Raw genomic sequence first — 18,695 nt, forward strand, 5'->3', positions numbered from 1 at the left:
GGTACGGAATTTGTTAACAGCAAATTCCAGAATAGATTAAAGGCAGCTGGAATAGAGCACAAAAAATCTGCACCATACAGACCACAACACAACGCATTTATAGAGAGAAGAGGCCAAACACTACAGGCAATGGTTAGAACAATGTTAACTGATTCTGGATTACCTGATTCTGTGTGGGGGGAGGCTGCAATGTGTGCCAATAACATATTGAACAACGTTATTAACTCAACTACTGGTGAAATACCATTCACCATGTGGCATGGCAGGAAGCCTGATCTGAGTTACCTGCACACATTTGGTGCACCAGCATGGGTGCATATCCCTACACAACTCAGGCGTAAAGGGCAACACAGAGCTAAACAATTATTCTTCGTTGGTTACCAAGCTAACCATAGGGCATATAGATTTTGGGAGAAAGGCACATCTAAGGTGTTAAGTAGTGCCAATGCCCAATTTCTAGAGCACGTAGGATGGGATAAGTTAGAACAGGATAACAATAAAGAAGTGATTATTGAATCCTATAGAAATCCCATTAAGTATCCCTGTAACTTTAAAAATAAAGTGAAGAGAGAAGTACAGGAAGAAATTGTGCCCATAGAAGAAGAAATAGAACCAATAGCTGATCAAGATGAGGAAAATGAACAGGTAGTAACTCAAAAAAGTCCTCATAGAAGCCCTGTAATTCCCAGAAGAACTACACGTATATCTAGACCGCCTGATAGATACCAGGCTAACACAGTGTGCCAGGTAAATAAAGTTCCATGTACTGTGGATGAAATTAAAAGGTATCCTTCTAGAGATAAGGAAAGTTGGTATGCAGCAATGAATAAGGAATTGAAATCCTTGAAGGATATGAAAGTATATGAAAATGCGAGATTACCTGTAAATATAAAACCCATTGGCTGCAAATGGATTTTTAAGATAAAAACTGATAAGGATGGAAATATAATCCATAAGGCAAGATTAGTAGCCCAAGGATTTAGACAAAGTGCCAATGACTATGATGAGGTATTTGCACCTAGTCTTAAAGCAGCAACATTAAGGGCAGTTTTAGTGTGGGCAGCAAGCAAGAAATATATAGTTAACCATTTAGATGTGGAAACTGCTTACTTGCATGCTCCACTAAGACATACTGTATATATGAAAAAGCCTAGTGGATTTAAAGGTGAAAATAATAATGATTGTTGGTTGTTAAAAAAGAGCCTCTATGGTCTTAAACAATCTGGCTATGAATGGAACCAGTATATTGTAAAAGAACTGAACAATATAGGGTTTAAAGCTGGTTTAGCCGATCCATGTCTGTTTAAAAGGGAGACAAATGGGAAAATATCATTATTATTATTGTTCACTGATGATATTGCCTTGATTACTGAGACTAATGATGAAGCAAATAAAATAATAGCATCATTAGGTAAGAAAATAAAAATCAAGCAATTAGGGGAGATAAAGAGATATCTAGGTTTGAATATACTGAAAACTCAGAAAGGTTATAAGATATCTCAGGAAGATAAGATATCTAAATTGCTAATAGATTATAAGATGGAACTTTGTAAGCCTGCAAAGACTCCAATGAGTCAAGATATTTGCAAAATGGATGCTCAAAGTCCCAAGTTTGATAAGGCAATATATCAATCTTTGATTGGTAGCTTATCATACATTAGCAATTGGTCAAGGCCAGATATAGCTTATAGTATTAATCAGCTGGCACGACATAATAATGATCCGCTTCAATGTCATTGGAATGCATTGAAAAGAATCTTAAGATATCTTAAAGGAACATTACACCATGCACTGTATTTAGAACCAAAAGGTGATCTCATATTGAGTGCTTATGCAGATGCTAGTTTTGCATCAGAAAGAGACACAAGAAAGTCGACTTCAGGAACAGCCATAATGCTGGGTAAGACATTAATAGGTTGGAAGTCAATAAGACAACAGCATATAAGTTTGTCTACAATGGAGGCAGAATTCTCCTGTTTATCGCTATTATGTACTGAGTTAATTATGTATAAACAAATGTTGAATGATATGGGTATAACTGTAAATTACCCTATAGTTGTACATGAAGATAATCAGGCAGCAATTCAAATGGCCACAAATATTGCAGTAAAAACTAGGAGCAAGCATACAGATTTAAGGTACCTAAATGTTAGACAATCTGTAAATAGTAAAATGATACAGCTGGAGTACTGCATGTCGGAGGACAATATAGCTGATAATTTTACTAAAGCCCAAGGTGCCATTAAGCACCTAGAGAGTTGTGAAAAATATGGGTTTAGATTGTAAGGGCATTATATATTTATGTCACCCAAAAGGGGAGAATGTTGGGTATATGCATACACCAACTAATTTGGGTGAATAAATATATAAACCTAGGTTTAAATGTTTGTAGCTTTAAGCACAAAAACTGCAATGTAATTTGATAATTAAGGGTGCGGTTGCAAGCAGCAGTAATAAGGCAGTGAGAGAGACGTAACACTTCCTGGTTCCTGGTTCCTGATTCCTGGTTACTGGTTTCTGGTGTCGCTGGTCTGCTGGTCTCCTGCTCTCTGCTCCCTGCTGTTTACTCCTGTATGAGACGTCTGCTTGTTGGCTACTGTGCTAGATACCGTTTCTACTGAACAAAAGGACTGTTTACTTGGTGAGCTGTGCATACTCAGCGTTGTCTTGAAGAGAAAGGTATCGGAAGGAGAAGATTTACAAACAGATAAGAACATTGTACTGACTGTTAATAGACTAGGTAACTGGATGGATATACTGGATATTGACATATGGACTGAATGACACTTCTTAATCTCTGTGTGAATTAAATAACTATTTAAAAACTACAAACAGTGTTTTTGTCTCCAGTGTGTGTATACTCTTGGGCCCAGCCTCTCTCTCATTTGGCTGCCTGGCCTGACTGCTGCTGTGCACTCTGCTTGGGGGTTTGTCCCCAAACACTAACAAAGGTTTTATTAGTTCTCAGTGAAAAATAAACACACAAAACACAAAAACATAAAACTTCTTTTTAGAAAGTGGGTTGGCCCCCTCTCTTTGTATGGACTTCAATTAAATTCATGCTCATCTTGTATACCAATACTTATCTTATTTACCATTCTATATCTTCTATATAACTCCTCCCCGCTTTTCAATCTTCTTAATTCTGTTTTATTTATTTCATCTTACTTTAAATCAATATACTTGTATCTTTTGTCCATTCTTTTCCAATTAACCATTTATCTCATTCTCAATAATATAAAAAAGAAAATTTCTCCTGAAATCACTAATCGAAGTATGATGCCTTACTATTGTTCCCCTAGATTAACATTTAAAACAATAACAAATAACACCTAGATCCCAGTCTGATTCTGCTTAGAACATTCTACCTACTAAATTTTAAGAAAAAAAAAGAATAATCTATAAAATAGTTAAATACATAATTAAATATTAAAATCTATCATTAAATCTTAAACATTTTAATATTTTAGTTTATTAAATCTTATAACATTCCAATTGTCTATTTCAAAAACAAATGCTGCAATAATAAATCTATAATAACATCAACACAATAGCCCATTAAACTCTATAATTAAACTAAATATTTTAAACATTTCCTTTAATATTTTTTTCTAATATTGTTAGTGTTTGGGGACAAACCCCCGAGCTGAGTGCACAGCAGCAGTCAAGCCAGGCAGCCAAATGAGAGTGAGGCTGGGCCCAAGAGTATACACACACTTGAGACAAAAACACTGTTTGTGGTTTTAAATAGATATTTAATTCACACAGAGATTAAGAATAGTCATTCAGTCCATATGTCAGTATCCAGTATATCAATCCAGTTACCTAGTCTTTTAAACAGTAAATACAATGTCTTTATCTGCTTGTAAATCTTCTTCTTAAGATACCTTTCTCTCAAAGACAATGCTGAATCCACAGCTCACCAAGCAAACAGTCCTTGTGTTCAGTAGAGAGAAGTATCTTGCACAGTAGACATCTCATACAGGAGCAAAGCAGTAGGCAGACAGACAGCAGACAGACCAGAGACGAGTAACACCAGGAACTCGAGACCAGGATCAGAAACCAGGAAGTGTTACGTCTCTTTCACTGCCTCATATTGCAGCCTGCAACCGCACCCATAATTATGCGATGACATTGCAGTTTGGAGCTTAAAGCTGCAAACACTTATGCCTAGGTTTTATATATTCATTCACCCAAACCAGTTGGTGTATTCATATACCCAACAAATATAAATACTACAATACTATCATATGTACTTTGCAGAATCTTTTTTTTTAAATTATGCATTACCCTTTATCCCTAAAAAACATTTGCTTTTTCCCATCTTGTTTTATACCTTTGTGGCTTTTTTCCCCCTTTTCCCTTCCTTTCTTGGAAATGATAAGGAACAAACATGCCCCCTTCTGCAGACAAATCCATTGCTCCATCTCTTGAGCTTTAGCCTCTGCAAAAATATAACCAGTTTTTGGAAAACCACTAAGCTAAGAAATCACAAGTCTCAGTCCAAGACAAAAGTCTGTATTTTTTTCTCCTGGAATGTGCAGATAAGTCTGTATAATCAAGACTAGAAAACTGGCCTAACTTTTATACTACCATGTCCTGGAAAAAAAAAGCAAGCAGATAAAGATATTTTTACTTATTCAGTGTGCACATGCTGTCATTCTGACCAACAAGAGGCTTGACTAATATGTATGTGTTATTAGGACCATTGTTCCTTTTATTTATTTGAATTTATTGATAGCCAATTCTAGTGGACACTGGAGAGTGTACAAAACTAGAATAAAAACATAAATGCTAAAAATATAAAATCAGATGCCTGTGATTAAAATTATCCAACATAAATGAAATCAACAAAAGAATAAATCAATAAGCATCAAGTTCAGGCCTGGGGTCAAAGCCAGGTTTTCAAACTTTCCAAAACCCTAGGAAGGAAGGTGCCATGATATTCAGAGGATGGGGGTTGCAACAGAGAGGGCATGTTTCCTAGGTCCCCCAAGATGACTGTGTTCAATGGAGGAGACTTAGAGCAGGAACCCCCTCTAATGGAACATGCCGGGCAGGCAGTCTCTCAGCTAACCACAGGCCAACTATCTACTAAAGGATCTTGTTTTATTTCATGGATTGTATCTTTCTACTACTTCACATCTGGAAGGACTTCTTAAAATGCATTCAATAATTAATACTCACTTTCCAAAATGTCAAGAATTTAGGTAACTCTAAACTATCCATTACATAAGATAACAACATTTGCAACATAGCAGAATTCTTCATCCATTCATTTGAAATAATTACATGTGGAGCAATTAACATTTAAATTTACCACAGATACATGTAATTTTGAAGCTTACTTTCTAAAAGTAATAGGGAGATGAATGGCATATAACTTAAATAAATAAATGGTTTTAGCATTATTTGTCCATGTACCAACCAAGCCTACAGAACCATAAACAAACAAATTTTGTTTGGAATTTTGTACTAATTCTGGGGGAGAGATCTCTGTACCTGTGAGAGGCTGTAAAAGCACTTTTGTTGCTGGCTCTCCACTGTACAACCCATATTCAAGGACTATGAGTTCTGACCGACAAGGTTTCGGGCTTTCGCAACCTATTAAGAATTAGACATTGTTTTTATTAAGAAGCAATAACAGTAATTTAGCTGTTTCAAAAATTTCAGCATATCGTCCAGCAAGTACATTTCACTACTACTGTCTTGAATTCTAAGATGCACACAAGCTGATATAAAGTCTGTCTTCTAGGAAGAGAAGGAAAGCATTTTTCTAGGATTATGTATTCAACCAACCAACAGATTAAGGCAGTCATGTGTAGTCTTCATAAGAAGACAAACTTCTTCTAGGTGGGTGGAAGTGTTTGTTTTAAAACATTCTCTGAATACATGAACCATCATTAAGGATTGGCTGAAAACCAAGCTGTCTTAAACCTGGCTCACAAACTAGTGTTTGATGTACAGACATTGTCCTTAAGTTAGGTACAAAGCAGATAAAAGCACAAAGGAATACAAGGAAAGAAATCATAAAGGCAGATGACTGCTTAAAAAGCAGGAAGCTGCCAGCACCTGAATCAAGCTACAAAGTCCTCTGAACTAGACTGTATTTCCTGCAGAAGTATTTCAGAGTTTCAGAGGGTATCTCTTCCAGGTCTGCCCAGAGGATTGGACTGTGAACTTTCAGCAGCCAAAGCAGCTACAAAGCAATGAAGCATACAGGGGTTGAGTCTATTAGTAGACCTAGTTATCCCAAGGGATAACTAGCTGTTTGGCTGGAATCCCTGATTCTTTGGCATGCAACAAAGCAAAGGGACATCACAGTCATAGCAGCAGCCTACCATCGGTCCCTTCGATGCACATCATGTGAGTCAGCCCTTCAGTCGTATTCTTCCCTATAGCAAAGCAGATCATCTTCTTTGCCTCCTGGATGTGGCCTCTCACCTATCCAAACAGAAGACACTTCAGAGCAGTGACTTGCAATGTCATATTGGTTGGTTCGTTAGATTTACATCTTGCTTTTCCTCCAAGAATGCCAGGCAACATACATTATTCTCTCATTTTTCCCCTCAACAACCACCAGGTGTTGTAGGTTGCGCTAGGTGGGCAGAAATAGCTCAGAATTCACAGATGGTTCTCCCCCTCCTATTCCACCTTCATAATTAACACACACACACCCAGTGATATGTTATCGCTGCTGTTAAGAAACAATACACAGTAATACAAACTACAAAAATCCTATCTGAGGAATAAGAAATCAATAGGGCATGTACATATCTACAGAACTAGAGAATCTGAATTTTATTCATCCATCCATTCGTTTGATTTATATACAGATAGTCCTCAACTTACGATGATACATTCAGCGACTGTTCAGTTACAATGGTGCTGAAATTAATAATTTATGACCGGTCAATGCACTTACAAGGAATGCAGCATTCTGTAGCCATATGATCCCTTGGCAACTAAACAATGGTTGCAGTGTCCCTGGATCATGTAATCCCTATTTGCAACCTTCCCAGTTGGCTTCCGACAAACTAAATCAATGGACAAAGCCCTTAATAGCCACAGCAAAAGAAAGTTGTAAAATCACAGGACAACTCACTAAACAACCACTGTCAGACCTGCCCCAATCCAATCCCTTAGGAAAGAAAGACCCTTGACTCCATTTGGTTAAAGCAAAGGGTTCTTTTACTAAAGGTGTTGGCTGCAGTAAAGTCCAACCAGCTCTGAAATATCCCACGCTCACTAGATACGAAAAAGGTGTAGGTTTGCCCAACCCTAACCCTATGTCAACCCTGAAGATGACCTATGTGTAGCCATATTTTATTCTAGTTTTTGTATCTTTTTTCTTAACTTCTTTAGACTTTCTGCAAAAGAATAGATGGGTTCTTTGAAAAAATCATGGGAAAACACTAAGCGAGCTTTAGCAGAAGCCATGAAAATCTGTAAAGCACAAGCTGACAAACTCTGCTCTCAGCAACGACAATTTAGGGTAGGGGATAAAGTTTACTTGTCCACCAAATACTTGAAATTACAATGGCCTTCAAGGAAGTTGGGGATGAAATTTTTACGTCCCTTTGAAATTGTTAAGATAATTAACCCTGTCACCATGCAACTTAAACTTCCCCATCTGTTAAGAAAGTGCATCCAAGCCCCTAAGATGTCCAGACTCTGACAGGATGTTGGCAGCATTGCTTACTTCACTAGGAACAGAGATATATAGCTGGCTGGGCATTAAAACCAAAGATTATGGATGACCTCATCTAATATCCTATAGATGTTAAACAGGAGTGGAGACAGGATCAAACTCTGCAGCACTCCACAATCAACACTGACTAAAACCAGCCACTGAGGAGGATGGAAGAGAATTAACAATACAGTGCTGCCCCTCCCAACCCTTGCAGCAGGTCCAGGAGGACACCATGGTTGATGGCATTGAAGGCCTCTGAGAAGCCAAGAGTAAACAATACATCAATCAAAGAATTACCAACTCGGACAAACAAGCTAACAGAAAACAACAGCCTAATCAAGGAATCACCAAGTACACTCTCACAAACTCTGAGAGGGCAAGCGACTAATATATAAAAAGATAGTAGCTCCCCTCTCTTAAAGCACTGATGTTCCCTGATTTGGTAATGAAATATCTGCAAGAAAACAACCAAGCTGTGAGAGCACCAAAGACCCCACAGTCAAGAGGGGAAAGGATGGGTATATTATCTCCATCCTGCTTTCACCAGAGGTCATCCGGGAAAGGTATAATTGATGCTGTTTTTGTCCTATACCCAGGTCTGAATCTCAACTAAAATGGGTCCAGATAATCTCTTAGGACTCTCTGAAGCTCTTCCACAGCCATCTTCTCAATCATTTTTCATTCTCAGCTTGCACTGCACCAGTACTCCTGCTCCCTGTCCTCCCCCTCACACACACACACCGCCATGGGCAATTCACTCAGGGACACTTATCCCTGATCGGTTCACAGCACAGGACAACTAACCGCCAGCCAATCCGCATGCTGAGGGATGCGCCTCTGCCTCCCCATTGAATGGCAGCAGCCTCAGGCCATGAGGAGGTGGGACAGAGTGGAGGGTCCACATGCAAAGCCCCTGATCGGTCTCCATGTTTTGGGCTCGTGCTCCAACGGGGGTGGGGAGCAATTTGTGTGGCAATTTACATGGCGGAGCAATACCCCTGTACCACCTGAATATAACCCAGATAAAATATAATAATATTTTGTTTTAAAAGTGCTTGGACTGCTAGAGCACCAGGGAGGGGAGGGGCAGCAGACTCCCAGACTGAAGAAACATGGGAGAAAAATCTTCCTTATGGAGTGCCAAAATTCGCTTCTCTTGCGACAATCTCCATTCCCACACTTTCATTGACCTGTGCCATGGCTTCCCCCTCCTCTTCTCAGTGTCAGCCTTCAGGATCTTCTGCTACTGCTTTGCATCTTTTGGCTGCCATAAGTAACGGGGGGAGGAGGGGGGAATTGTCTGGAAAGAGAGCTGGAGGTGTTACATTCTTATGTTGTGTAAATGAGGAGGGGGGGGGGGGAGTATAAATTCCTGCTTTAGGTTTCTATTTCTCGCTTAGCTTTCTTTTCTCTGCACAGCTGCAAATCTTTATCAAAATATGCCAAGGTCAACAGACAGAGGCCTCATCACCACCTAAAGATGCCCACGTGATCATATCCAGAACTTTTAATTAGAAGAATCTTTTGAACTTTCGGGGGTGGGAACAATTCCATCACTTTGTATATGTGATCTGCGTGCCTAATTTCTCAGATTCAGAATCTTACCTGAAGCTACCATTTCATTTTTCAGTAAAAGAATTCTTTTCTCTAATCTATGGAGTCTAAGTATTTCTTTCTTGGATTTTGAATGGAGCACCGACTGACACACTCTCCTTTCCCTCTTGGCTCGCTTATTCTCTCTCTTTCTCCCTGCTTCCCCACTTTCTTGCTCTTTCCCTCCAGCGTCACCTGGAAGGAAGGTCTGCACACAGACCCGCCTCCCTGGTGCCTGAGATCACTGCCGTCTAATGGGAAAGCAGAGACCCATCCTTTACCATGAGGACTGCACCATGAATCGGCCAGGGATAAGTGTCCCTGGGTGAATCACCCATGGCCACACAGTGGGGAAGAAAGGACCAGTGGCCGGGCAGGAGAGAAGGAACACCTGCAATAGGTTGGCTGCTATGGAGGGCCTGGGGTGAAGTGGCCATGGCAATGCCACCATGATCAATTGTCCCATTCCACCACAAAGAAGCAGCCTCCTTTACATAAGGACCTCCCTTGTTATATGACAATTCTTTTCTTATCACCCGAACACACCACTGCTCAGCAAAGTCTATCCTCCTCATTCAAAATTTTAACATTCAGAAAGATTTTCATTTCCATTTCTACAGTCTAGGAATCACTGCAGTCTGACTGTCACATAGTGAAAAAAACAGGGGAGTTTACCAATGCAAGGTAGGCCTTGGTGACTGTCCGATTTTTGAAACACTTGTATACACTGCCAGCCGCCTCTCTGTTCAGTGCCACACAAAGTGCCCCACTGGTGGAGAAATCCAGCTGATGGCAAAACCTGGGGGGGGAAATACCCAAGATATGTTAATATGTAAACCCAATTAAAATATTTGTAGACCCTTACTCTTATGCCGAGGCCTAAAAGTTTCTAGTTGACAGCATTTGAAGAACTAGACCACTTGGTATCACAGCTGTTGCTTTTTGATAGTAGCACCCTATTGCTGCCCACTCCCCTTTAGAAGCAAATAACAACTTATGAAGGTATGGTAAAAAAAATAAAACACAATCAAAACAAATCAGGAGAAGGCAAAACTAGCAACTTCAGAAAAATATAAAGGGGCAAACTAGCAACAACAGAAGCATTGCTCTAAAAGAAATTGTACATGATTTGAAAAGCCAGCAGTCCAACTCTCAGCAGGAACTTCGAGTAGCTAAAAGAAGGCCCTGATTGTGCTGGACTCCAAGGATTGCGCCATGTAGGAAAAGCGTCAATGGGCAAGGAAGTAAAAGCAACATTCCCAGATGGAACAGCCTTTGAAACAAGCAGCATTCTAGTTGCCCTCTCTTAATGGATGGGGCTCGAGGTCTCCATCACCAAGACCCTCCACCCTGCCCCTCAGAGAAACCTACCCAACTTACCGGAAGCCATAGTAAGTGCCTGGATCAGCCAGTTCTGGAAATCGGTATTTCAGCTGACTCTGCAGAGTCAGCTTTTCATACCACATCTTGCTGTCAATGCGGACATCCCAGTGCTTGTTGACCACAATGAAGTCCTCACTTTGATACAAAATTGACAGGTTGTCAATACTCACAGGCTCCATAGTGGCAAACCCTTTGGAGAAAAAGAAAGGCATTCTGAGCTTTCATAACTGTTTACACTTTATTTCTCAGATGTTTGACAAATACATTGAACACCATTAAAGGATTGTAGTATTCTCTAACCCAGAGGTTTTCTGGCTCTCCCAGAAGTTTTTGGAGATAATTTAGGATTTTCCAATAGGAATGGGAAATCACTCTGCACATATCCCTTGATTCAGTCTAAGTAGCAGCTAAGCAAAAATCCAAAGTTTTATGAATAGCTACTGAAGTTCAGTGATGGACTACCAACAATTAAAAATTGTACGATTAAATGGGTGCAGAATTTGGATGTATGGTGGTAAGTTATGCAACAATGGGAATTTTAATGGAAGACCATTACCTTTATGCCAAATACCAGAGAAAACTGTTAGTTTATTTTGTTACTGGTTTATCGCTTCAGTCCAGATCTCTAAAATGATATTTAATTTTTTATTTAAAAAAAACTTTATAAATATAATGATCAGGTCAGAATATCTATGGAGATTCTTTTTTTAAAAAAAACAAATTTTATTAATTTTAAAGACAAACAAAACAAAACATCATTAAACATTGAAAACATAAAACCTCTTTTCATTATAAATCTTTACAAGGCAGGTAAAACATTATTTTATATCGCATACTTCTAATTTACTCCATTTCCATATAGACACATAAATTCCCTTTAACAAATTTCACATTATTTCTCTTTACTCTTATTCAATCACATTTCTTTTCTATATTTATCTACTATTAAATCATCATATTTATATTTCCCTCTGACTTGTTTACAATTATTCTCATCTGACATTCCTCTGAGATTTTATTAATTCTCAATTGAACATACACACACAAAACACAAAAACATAAAACTTCCTTTTAGAAAGTAGCTTGGCCCCAGATTACCTCTTTTTGTATGGACTTCAATTAAATTCATGCTCTTCTTATATACTGTTACCTATCTTGTTTACCATTCTATATCTTCTATATAACTCCTCCCCGCTTTTCCCTCTTCTTAATTCTATTTTATATATTTCATCTTGCTTTAAGTCAATATTTTTATAACTTTTGTCCATTCTTTTCCATTTAAACATTTATCTCATTCTCAATATAAAAAAAAAGATAATTTCTCCTGAAATCACTAATCAGAGTATGATGCCTTTCTATCATTCCCCTAAATTGACATTTAAAATAGCACCTAAATCCCAATCTGATTCTCCTTAATACATTCTACTATTTCAAAAACAGATACTACAATAATAAATCTATAATAACATCAGCACATTAGCCCGTTAAACTCTATAATTAAACTAATATTTTAAACATTTCCTTTAATATTTTATTAAAACTTAAAATCATTCATTATTAAACATTTTAACATTATATTTAATATTTTAATCTTTTATTGAATCTTATAAAATTCTAATTTTCTATTTTTAATACAAATACTACAATACTATCATGTGTACTTTGCAGAATCCCTTTTAAAAAAAAATAATACATTACCCTTTGTCCCTAAAGAAAATTTTCTTTTTCCCATCTTGTTTTATACCTTTGTGACTTTTTTCCCCCTTTTCCCTTTCTTTCTTGACCCACCTAGCCTTTTTACCCACTCCTCTCCTAACCTCCGCCTTTTTGGCTTCCCCTCTCTGTTGTATTCTTCTTTCCTTTTGCTTTCTAGCATTATATTGATTTTGCATCTTATTTTTCTCTTTCATAGATATTTTTTTAAGTCTTCTTTTCCCTCCTCTCTTTCTCTTTTCTTTCTTAATCAAACTTTTTAGTTCATTAAAAATGGCTTCTTCCTCCGCTTCTTCCAGCTGTTGTTGAATTTGCTGACAAATAGCAAGCGCCATTTCTAAAAAACAAAGGCTTCTCCCATAGCGTCCTTGCCTTCTTTCCTTATTTTTACGCATTGTTTTCTTAGTTCATCGAGAGATAGAGCCATTATAAACTTTTTCTTCTTCTTTTTCTTTATCCTCTTCTTGCTATTAAGCCAACCAAAATATTTCCAAACTTAAAACAATTCCCCAAAGTCCCAAAGTCATCAAACAGTCCAAGCAAAGCACACAATTCTTCCTTTTGCAGTTTCTCTTCCTGGGGTAATGTCAATTAGGAAAAAAAACCCAATCTGTATTTTAAATCCTTTTTGCAATTAGCTTCTAGTCTCTTAATCTTCAAGGCATCTCCTCCAACAAAGTCTTAATATAATTTTTTTTCCAAACCTCTCCCTTCCCACTTGTAACAAAGGGCTTTAAATGTTTACCTTCTGTTAAAAAGCAGATTTTCCATGTCCATTTGTTAGTTCCGTAAGGGAGGGAGAGTAACTTTCCCTTTCAGCACTTTTATTTGCCACTTTAGGAAACCTCCATTGGGAACATTGTAACATCCAAAAAAAATAGTAATTTTCAAGGTATTGAATATGTCCTTGAAGTCCTGGTTCAGCCAAGAAAAACTTTCACTTTGTAATTTCCTCCTTCTTCCTCCTGCACATTCTTAAGCCAGTTGCCGGCTTCTTCGTGGCGGCCATTAAGACCGCCGCTCCACCGCCTTGAGAAAAGGGGGTTTTGCCAGCTGGGGAGGGAGTCTGCGATACCCCTCAACCCCTGTCCGGATCCCCCCTATCTTCGGCTGCCCCAACAGGGCAGCCTTATCCTCCAGATCCGTCGGGATCGGAGGCACCAAGACGGCTAGCACGGCAGGGATCGCGCAGAGTCGCAAATCCCTGCCATCGCCAAAGCCTGGCAAAGTGGAAGTTTGAGAATATCTATGGAGATTCTTAAGTCATTCAGGTCATAGCTGCCCCAAGAGTACTTTTTCAAAAAACAACTGGACTTTGTTTTTTCTTGAAGACATTTTACTTCTCATCCAAGAAGCTTCTTCAGTTCTGACTGAATGGTGGTGGGGGTGGGGGAAGCGGAAGGATTTATATTCCTTGCAGTCACCTGGTTTCTAGAACTCTCTGAGAGTTGTTGAGGCCACTTGGGGTTAAATTGTGCCTTCAGGATCACCTGAATCAGAGTGCAAATGGGTAGTGGAACCTTCGTAGAACTGCTGAAAGGACTCTGATGATGCCTTATCCCTCCCCCTCTGTTGAGAGAAGGATGTTCAATTTTAACATAGATGACCTCTTTGACCCCTCTTTCAAACCAGTGGTCCCCTCTGTCCAGAATATGGACTTTCACCATCTTGCTGGCTGATAAAGGAAGATGCAGTTATCCTGAACACCGGTGACTATAATGCCAAGGTAAACAGTTTTCTGAAGGGCATTGCCACCTATGAGACACTGAGGAAATCCTACCAGAAGTTATAAGAAAAAGGCCATTGATTTCCTGCAACTAACAAAAGACAGTACCACCGACAAACCACAATACTACCAGCTGGGGAAGCCGCTCCATGTATGTATAGACATCCCCAAATCCACGAAGAGGGAACTCCACCCATTGTCAGCAGCAGCAACTCCATTATCTACCATGCCATGAAACATCTAACCCTCTTATTAGCTCCTCCTCCATCTTACTAGCTCCAGTCAGCAACACTACCCATCACACATCAACAGTTCTGAAGACCTTGTCAGCAAGTTTTGGAAACTAAAGCTGGAGCTGGATGAGATTATGGTTTCTTATGATATGATTTCATTCTTCACCTGTATTCCAACTGAAGCTGTCACAGTAGTGAAGAAACAACTGCTACAAAACAGCACATTAGGTGACAGGTTACACTCAGCCCAAACCACATATGTGCCATGCTGGACCTATGCCTGACCATGTATTCTAAATACAATGAAGGTTTCTACAAAAACATGGCTACACCATGAGTTGTGTTTTCCCCATTGTGGCCAATATCTATATGAAAGAGGTAGAAACCAAAGCCCTACATTCCTTCACAGGAATTCCTTCTCACTGATATGTGGACGATACTTGGGTCAAGATTAAAACACAGGAGGTTGAAGCCTTCACCAAACACTTCAACTCTGTGGATGGATACATCCAAAGTTTAAATTTCTCCTGACATAAAGTCTTTATATTTGAATTTTACTTAGAACAGTAGTGTGGACATAATTTATTATTTACAGGTAAATTTTATACCATGACTACTTTTCCTGATTTATATTCTACTTAGAATGTAATAGTGATTTTCAAGTCTTTTAAAATATACGGCAAGCTAACACATTTCCCACACACATTGTGGCTACGACCAGTGAATAGACGGGCAAAAAAATAAGCCAGATTTTGCTCTTAAGTTATAAACACATTATGGGACAAGATAAATGTGAAGTATTAGCAGTTTTACCATAATATTTAGGAGCCCGATATTCCCTTTGTGCCAATGAAAATCTTGCATTAAAACTTAGACGTGTAAATGAGGCACTACCAGTGAAAGTCTGTATGTATTTATCTGAAAACAAGTCATTCTGAGCTGTGGCCCCAACCTCCTTCTTGGTGGTGCAGATGGCCTCTATATTTAGAAGACCGCCAAAGATCACTTCGCCTGGCAGCCTCTTTGTTCCATGACTGACAGATCTTATCACTAGGACACTCTGAAAAGGAGCAGCGCAGCGCCTGGTGGTCGCCCTTTACCAGTCCCGCAAAACGCCCCCCGCCATTTTCGATAGGGGGTCCCAAATTCAGGGCGAGCGCCGGGTCAAGAAAGGGGAGACGATGGGCACGTCCTACATTTGACAAATAAGACATGAATAAATGCTGAGCCTAGCAGAGAGCCCGCCCTCCCCGCTTTCTGAGGGAAAAAAGGCAGGGTGAAAGAACTCTGCGCATGGACAGGAGCCCTGCTCTCCCGCCGTACGCCCAGCCAGAGAAGCGGCCTCGCGCGCCCTCCTTCGGGGACCCTTCTGGCTGCAGCTACGCCGCGGGGCTCTCCGAGCCTCCTTCGCTCCTCCCGCCACTTCCTAGGCGACGTCCGGGGGCTTCTCGGCGCTTTCCCCGCGAGGCCCTCCGATTTGGGCTGAGCCCCGCACACCCCCACCCCGCCGCTGCTCGGGAATTTCGGGGCGGTGCCGGGAGCCAGGGCGGCGCACCCCCCTTCCTGCCCATCGACGTCCCGCCCGGGCTCAGCGCCGCCAGTGGGGGCAAAGCGGCGAAGCCACCCCCGCCAAGAGAGGCGCCGGCCGGCGAGTGAACGGCCCACCCACCTACCCTGTCCCGGCTCTCGGCGAAGGCGGCCCCGCGAGCACCGCCCTCCCCCCGCGGCCTCGAGCGCCAATCAGCGCTTTCCGGGCCTCAGGGGGCGGGGAGAATGGCCGGGAGGCTCTGCCGGAAGTGCAGGTTTGCGCGCGCCCGTCTGGCCCTCCGGCCGGAAGAAGGCCGTCCCGGCTGGCGCCGCTCTTTCCTGCCGCCGAGCGGAGCGGGAGGGGCGAGCGATGGAGGGTAACGGGCCGGAGCTGTACGGCATCGAAGACGAGTTCGAGGCGCAGTTCGCCGACGAGCTGGAGGCCCTGGCGGAGCTGGAAGGTGGGAGAGCGAGCGAGGGAGGCCGGGAGGGCGCGATACGCGACGCAGCCTCTTCTGCGGCAAAATGAGGGGAGGCTCTCGGCTGCAGCTTCCCCGGCAGGAGAAGGGCGGCTTCGTCTGGTTAGCGGGGAAGGAAGCGCTCTCGGCCGCCCGGAGGCATCGGCAAAGGCTCCCGAAAGACCCCGCCTCTTACCCGAACGGCTTCAGCTCTCCGCAAGGCATGAGGCTGACGTTCTCCTCCTGCGAAAGGGAACCGGCGGCTCTCGGGAGAAGGAGGCCTGAAAGGCGGCTCCGCTGCAGGGACACGGGCCCTCCCTGGGGAGATGGGAGCCGGCTCCGAGTGGGTCGTGAATGGGGAGGTGCCCCTTTGGGATCCCGCCTCCCTTCGACCTGGTCCCCGAGGGGCCTCTCAGGGGAGAGCCCGGGTCCCTCGGCCGCCTGCAGGGACCTTCCCGACTTCCTTGGGCTGCCATAGCCCGGAGGCTGGATTTGGCCGGTGTGATCTGCCGCTTTGGCCTCCACTAGGGTCTCCGGGTCGAAGAGGAGGATTGTCTGCTTTGCTCAGATTCGTTTTCGACCTGCCGATGGGTTGACGGCTCTGCTGCTCCTTGCAGGTCCAGCCCGGCCCCTGGGATGCCACAAGGCCTCCAGACTCCACAGCCAAAAACGAACCTTTGAAGAGGCGCTCTCGGCTGGGGATCTGGTCCGGGACCTCCGTCTTTGTCTGGAAAAAGATGCCCGGAGCCAGGTCTCCCCCAAGAAGACGCCAGGTGAAGGTAACGCAAAATGTGGGGGGCCCAAACACCCCCCAACGATCACAGAAACGGAAGAAGCCCATCAGAACCAGAAGGTTGGCCCAGCTCACAGTGAGTTTGAAAGTCCATTGTGCAATAAAAACGGTGGTGTTTTGTTTTTATCTGCTGATTTACAAAAGGATGGCTGTTTCATTTGGCATTTTATTAAGGAACTGAAAGCAATTTGACTTTATTGGGCCTTAGCTATGACACGGAGTGCTTGTGCTCTTTTGTCTTGGGGCAAAAGGCGAGATAGAATAGAATAGAATTCTTTATTACACAAGGAATTTGTCTTGGGGCAAATGCTCTCAGTGTACAGAAAAAAAAAGATACATTCATCAAGAGTCAAGAATCATCAGGTACAACACTTAATGAAAGTACAATAAGGGTACAATAAGCAATCAAATCATACTAGGGAACAGTCAATGTAAATTGTAAGGATACAAGCGACAAAGTTACTGTCATACAGTTACAAGTGGGAGGCGATGGGCGATCAGGAGTGATGAGAAGATTAATAGTAACAGTAATGCAGACTTAGTAAATAGTTGGACAATGTTGAGGGAATTAGTTGTTTACCAGAGTGATGGCGTTCAGGGAAAAACTGTCCTTGGGTCCAGTTGTTCTGGTGTGCGGTGCTCTGTAGCCTTGTTTAGAAGGAAGGAGTTGAAACAGTTTATGTCCAGGATGTGAAAGGTCTCTTGATGGGCATCTTTCAGCAATAGTACCTCCTCAGATACTTCTTTGGGCTCTTTAAAGAGGAGGTTGACATGCTGCAAAGCAAAACAAACTTTTCAGCTTTGCAATTAGTGTCCGAAAATTTTATCCCGCAAGAACTTTGAGTACTTCAATCCCCCAAGCATTTCAAACATTCTGAAAATAAGGGGTCTTTCCAATTTTAGGGAAGTAAGGTAGGGAGACAGGGTATTCTCAAAAGGGAGATCCAGGAATCTGGTTCAGCTACTGAAAAGGTCACAGCCAAAGTCCCAGTAAAATGACCTTGGGAATTGTTGGAACTTACCTTTGGAGGAAGATTTTATTTTATTTTTATTTTGTCGAAAAAAGAATAAACATAAGTTTAAATATAAGAAATAGGAACTAATAATTGGGGACAATAGGACAGGGATGTAGGCATGATTGTGCACTTAGGGGGGACTTGGGGAGTAGCATTTGATTGATAGCAAACCCCACCTTCCTCTCATTCCCACTTCCCTACCTGCCCGTCTTTTATTGTCATATTACTGTATCCTTGTTTTCTTTTTCATTGTTTATTCTAGTCCATTAAAATTTTCTACTGTTACATTTACAGTTTTTATTTCTCCGTTTTTATTGTTGTTAGTCACCTAGAGTAGCCCCATAGTGAAATGGGCAGCAAATAAATTCAGCAAACAAATAAAAAATAAAGACCCCCAGAAGAGGTTAAGATTCTCTGATAGGAGACAGAAATACTTGTCTAAACCAGGGATGGGCAGCTTTTCTTTGTTGGGGGCTGCAAGGACATGGCCAGTGGGGTAATCGTCCTCCAAACATGGACAAGGCCAAAATATTCAGATTCTGAAGCCTTGCAGAGACTGT

At 41.5% G+C, this 18,695-nt stretch overlaps 2 protein-coding genes across 14 annotated transcripts in view; one reads left to right on the forward strand and one right to left on the reverse strand.

Moving 5' to 3' along the window:
• The window catches only part of RPUSD1 (RNA pseudouridine synthase domain containing 1), a 29,004-nt gene extending 12,350 nt beyond the window's left edge, over positions 1-16,654 (reverse strand). For 2 of the 10 annotated variants that reach the window (XR_015739537.1, XM_087912545.1), the window contains exons 1-5: positions 12,368-12,477; positions 10,667-10,859; positions 9,962-10,085; positions 6,342-6,444; positions 5,503-5,604 (exon numbers count right to left, since the gene is read on the reverse strand). Coding sequence is in view for 9 of the 10 variants with exons in the window: in XM_087912545.1 (XP_087768671.1) it covers positions 5,503-5,604; positions 6,342-6,444; positions 9,962-10,085; positions 10,667-10,859; positions 12,368-12,401 (556 nt within the window). In the remaining variant the exon portion in view is untranslated. The other 8 variants (XM_087912551.1, XM_026703991.2, XM_026703989.2 and 5 more) reach the window with 8 other exon arrangements.
• Positions 16,129-18,695, forward strand: part of CHTF18 (chromosome transmission fidelity factor 18) — a 40,376-nt gene continuing 37,809 nt past the window's right edge. Inside the window, exons 1-2 of one of the 4 annotated variants that reach the window (XM_087912527.1) lie at positions 16,129-16,329; positions 16,944-17,195. In XM_087912527.1, coding sequence (XP_087768653.1) covers positions 16,239-16,329; positions 16,944-17,195 — 343 coding nt within the window. In that variant the 5' untranslated portion in view covers positions 16,129-16,238. The remainder of the gene's footprint in view (positions 16,330-16,943; positions 17,196-18,695) is intronic. The other 3 variants (XM_026703985.2, XM_087912528.1, XM_026703986.2) reach the window with 3 other exon arrangements.

This window comes from Pseudonaja textilis, chromosome 14 (assembly GCF_049901715.1).
Source record: "Pseudonaja textilis isolate UNSWEBS1 chromosome 14, rPseTex1.2, whole genome shotgun sequence".
NCBI classification, from domain to species: domain Eukaryota; kingdom Metazoa; phylum Chordata; class Lepidosauria; order Squamata; family Elapidae; genus Pseudonaja; species Pseudonaja textilis.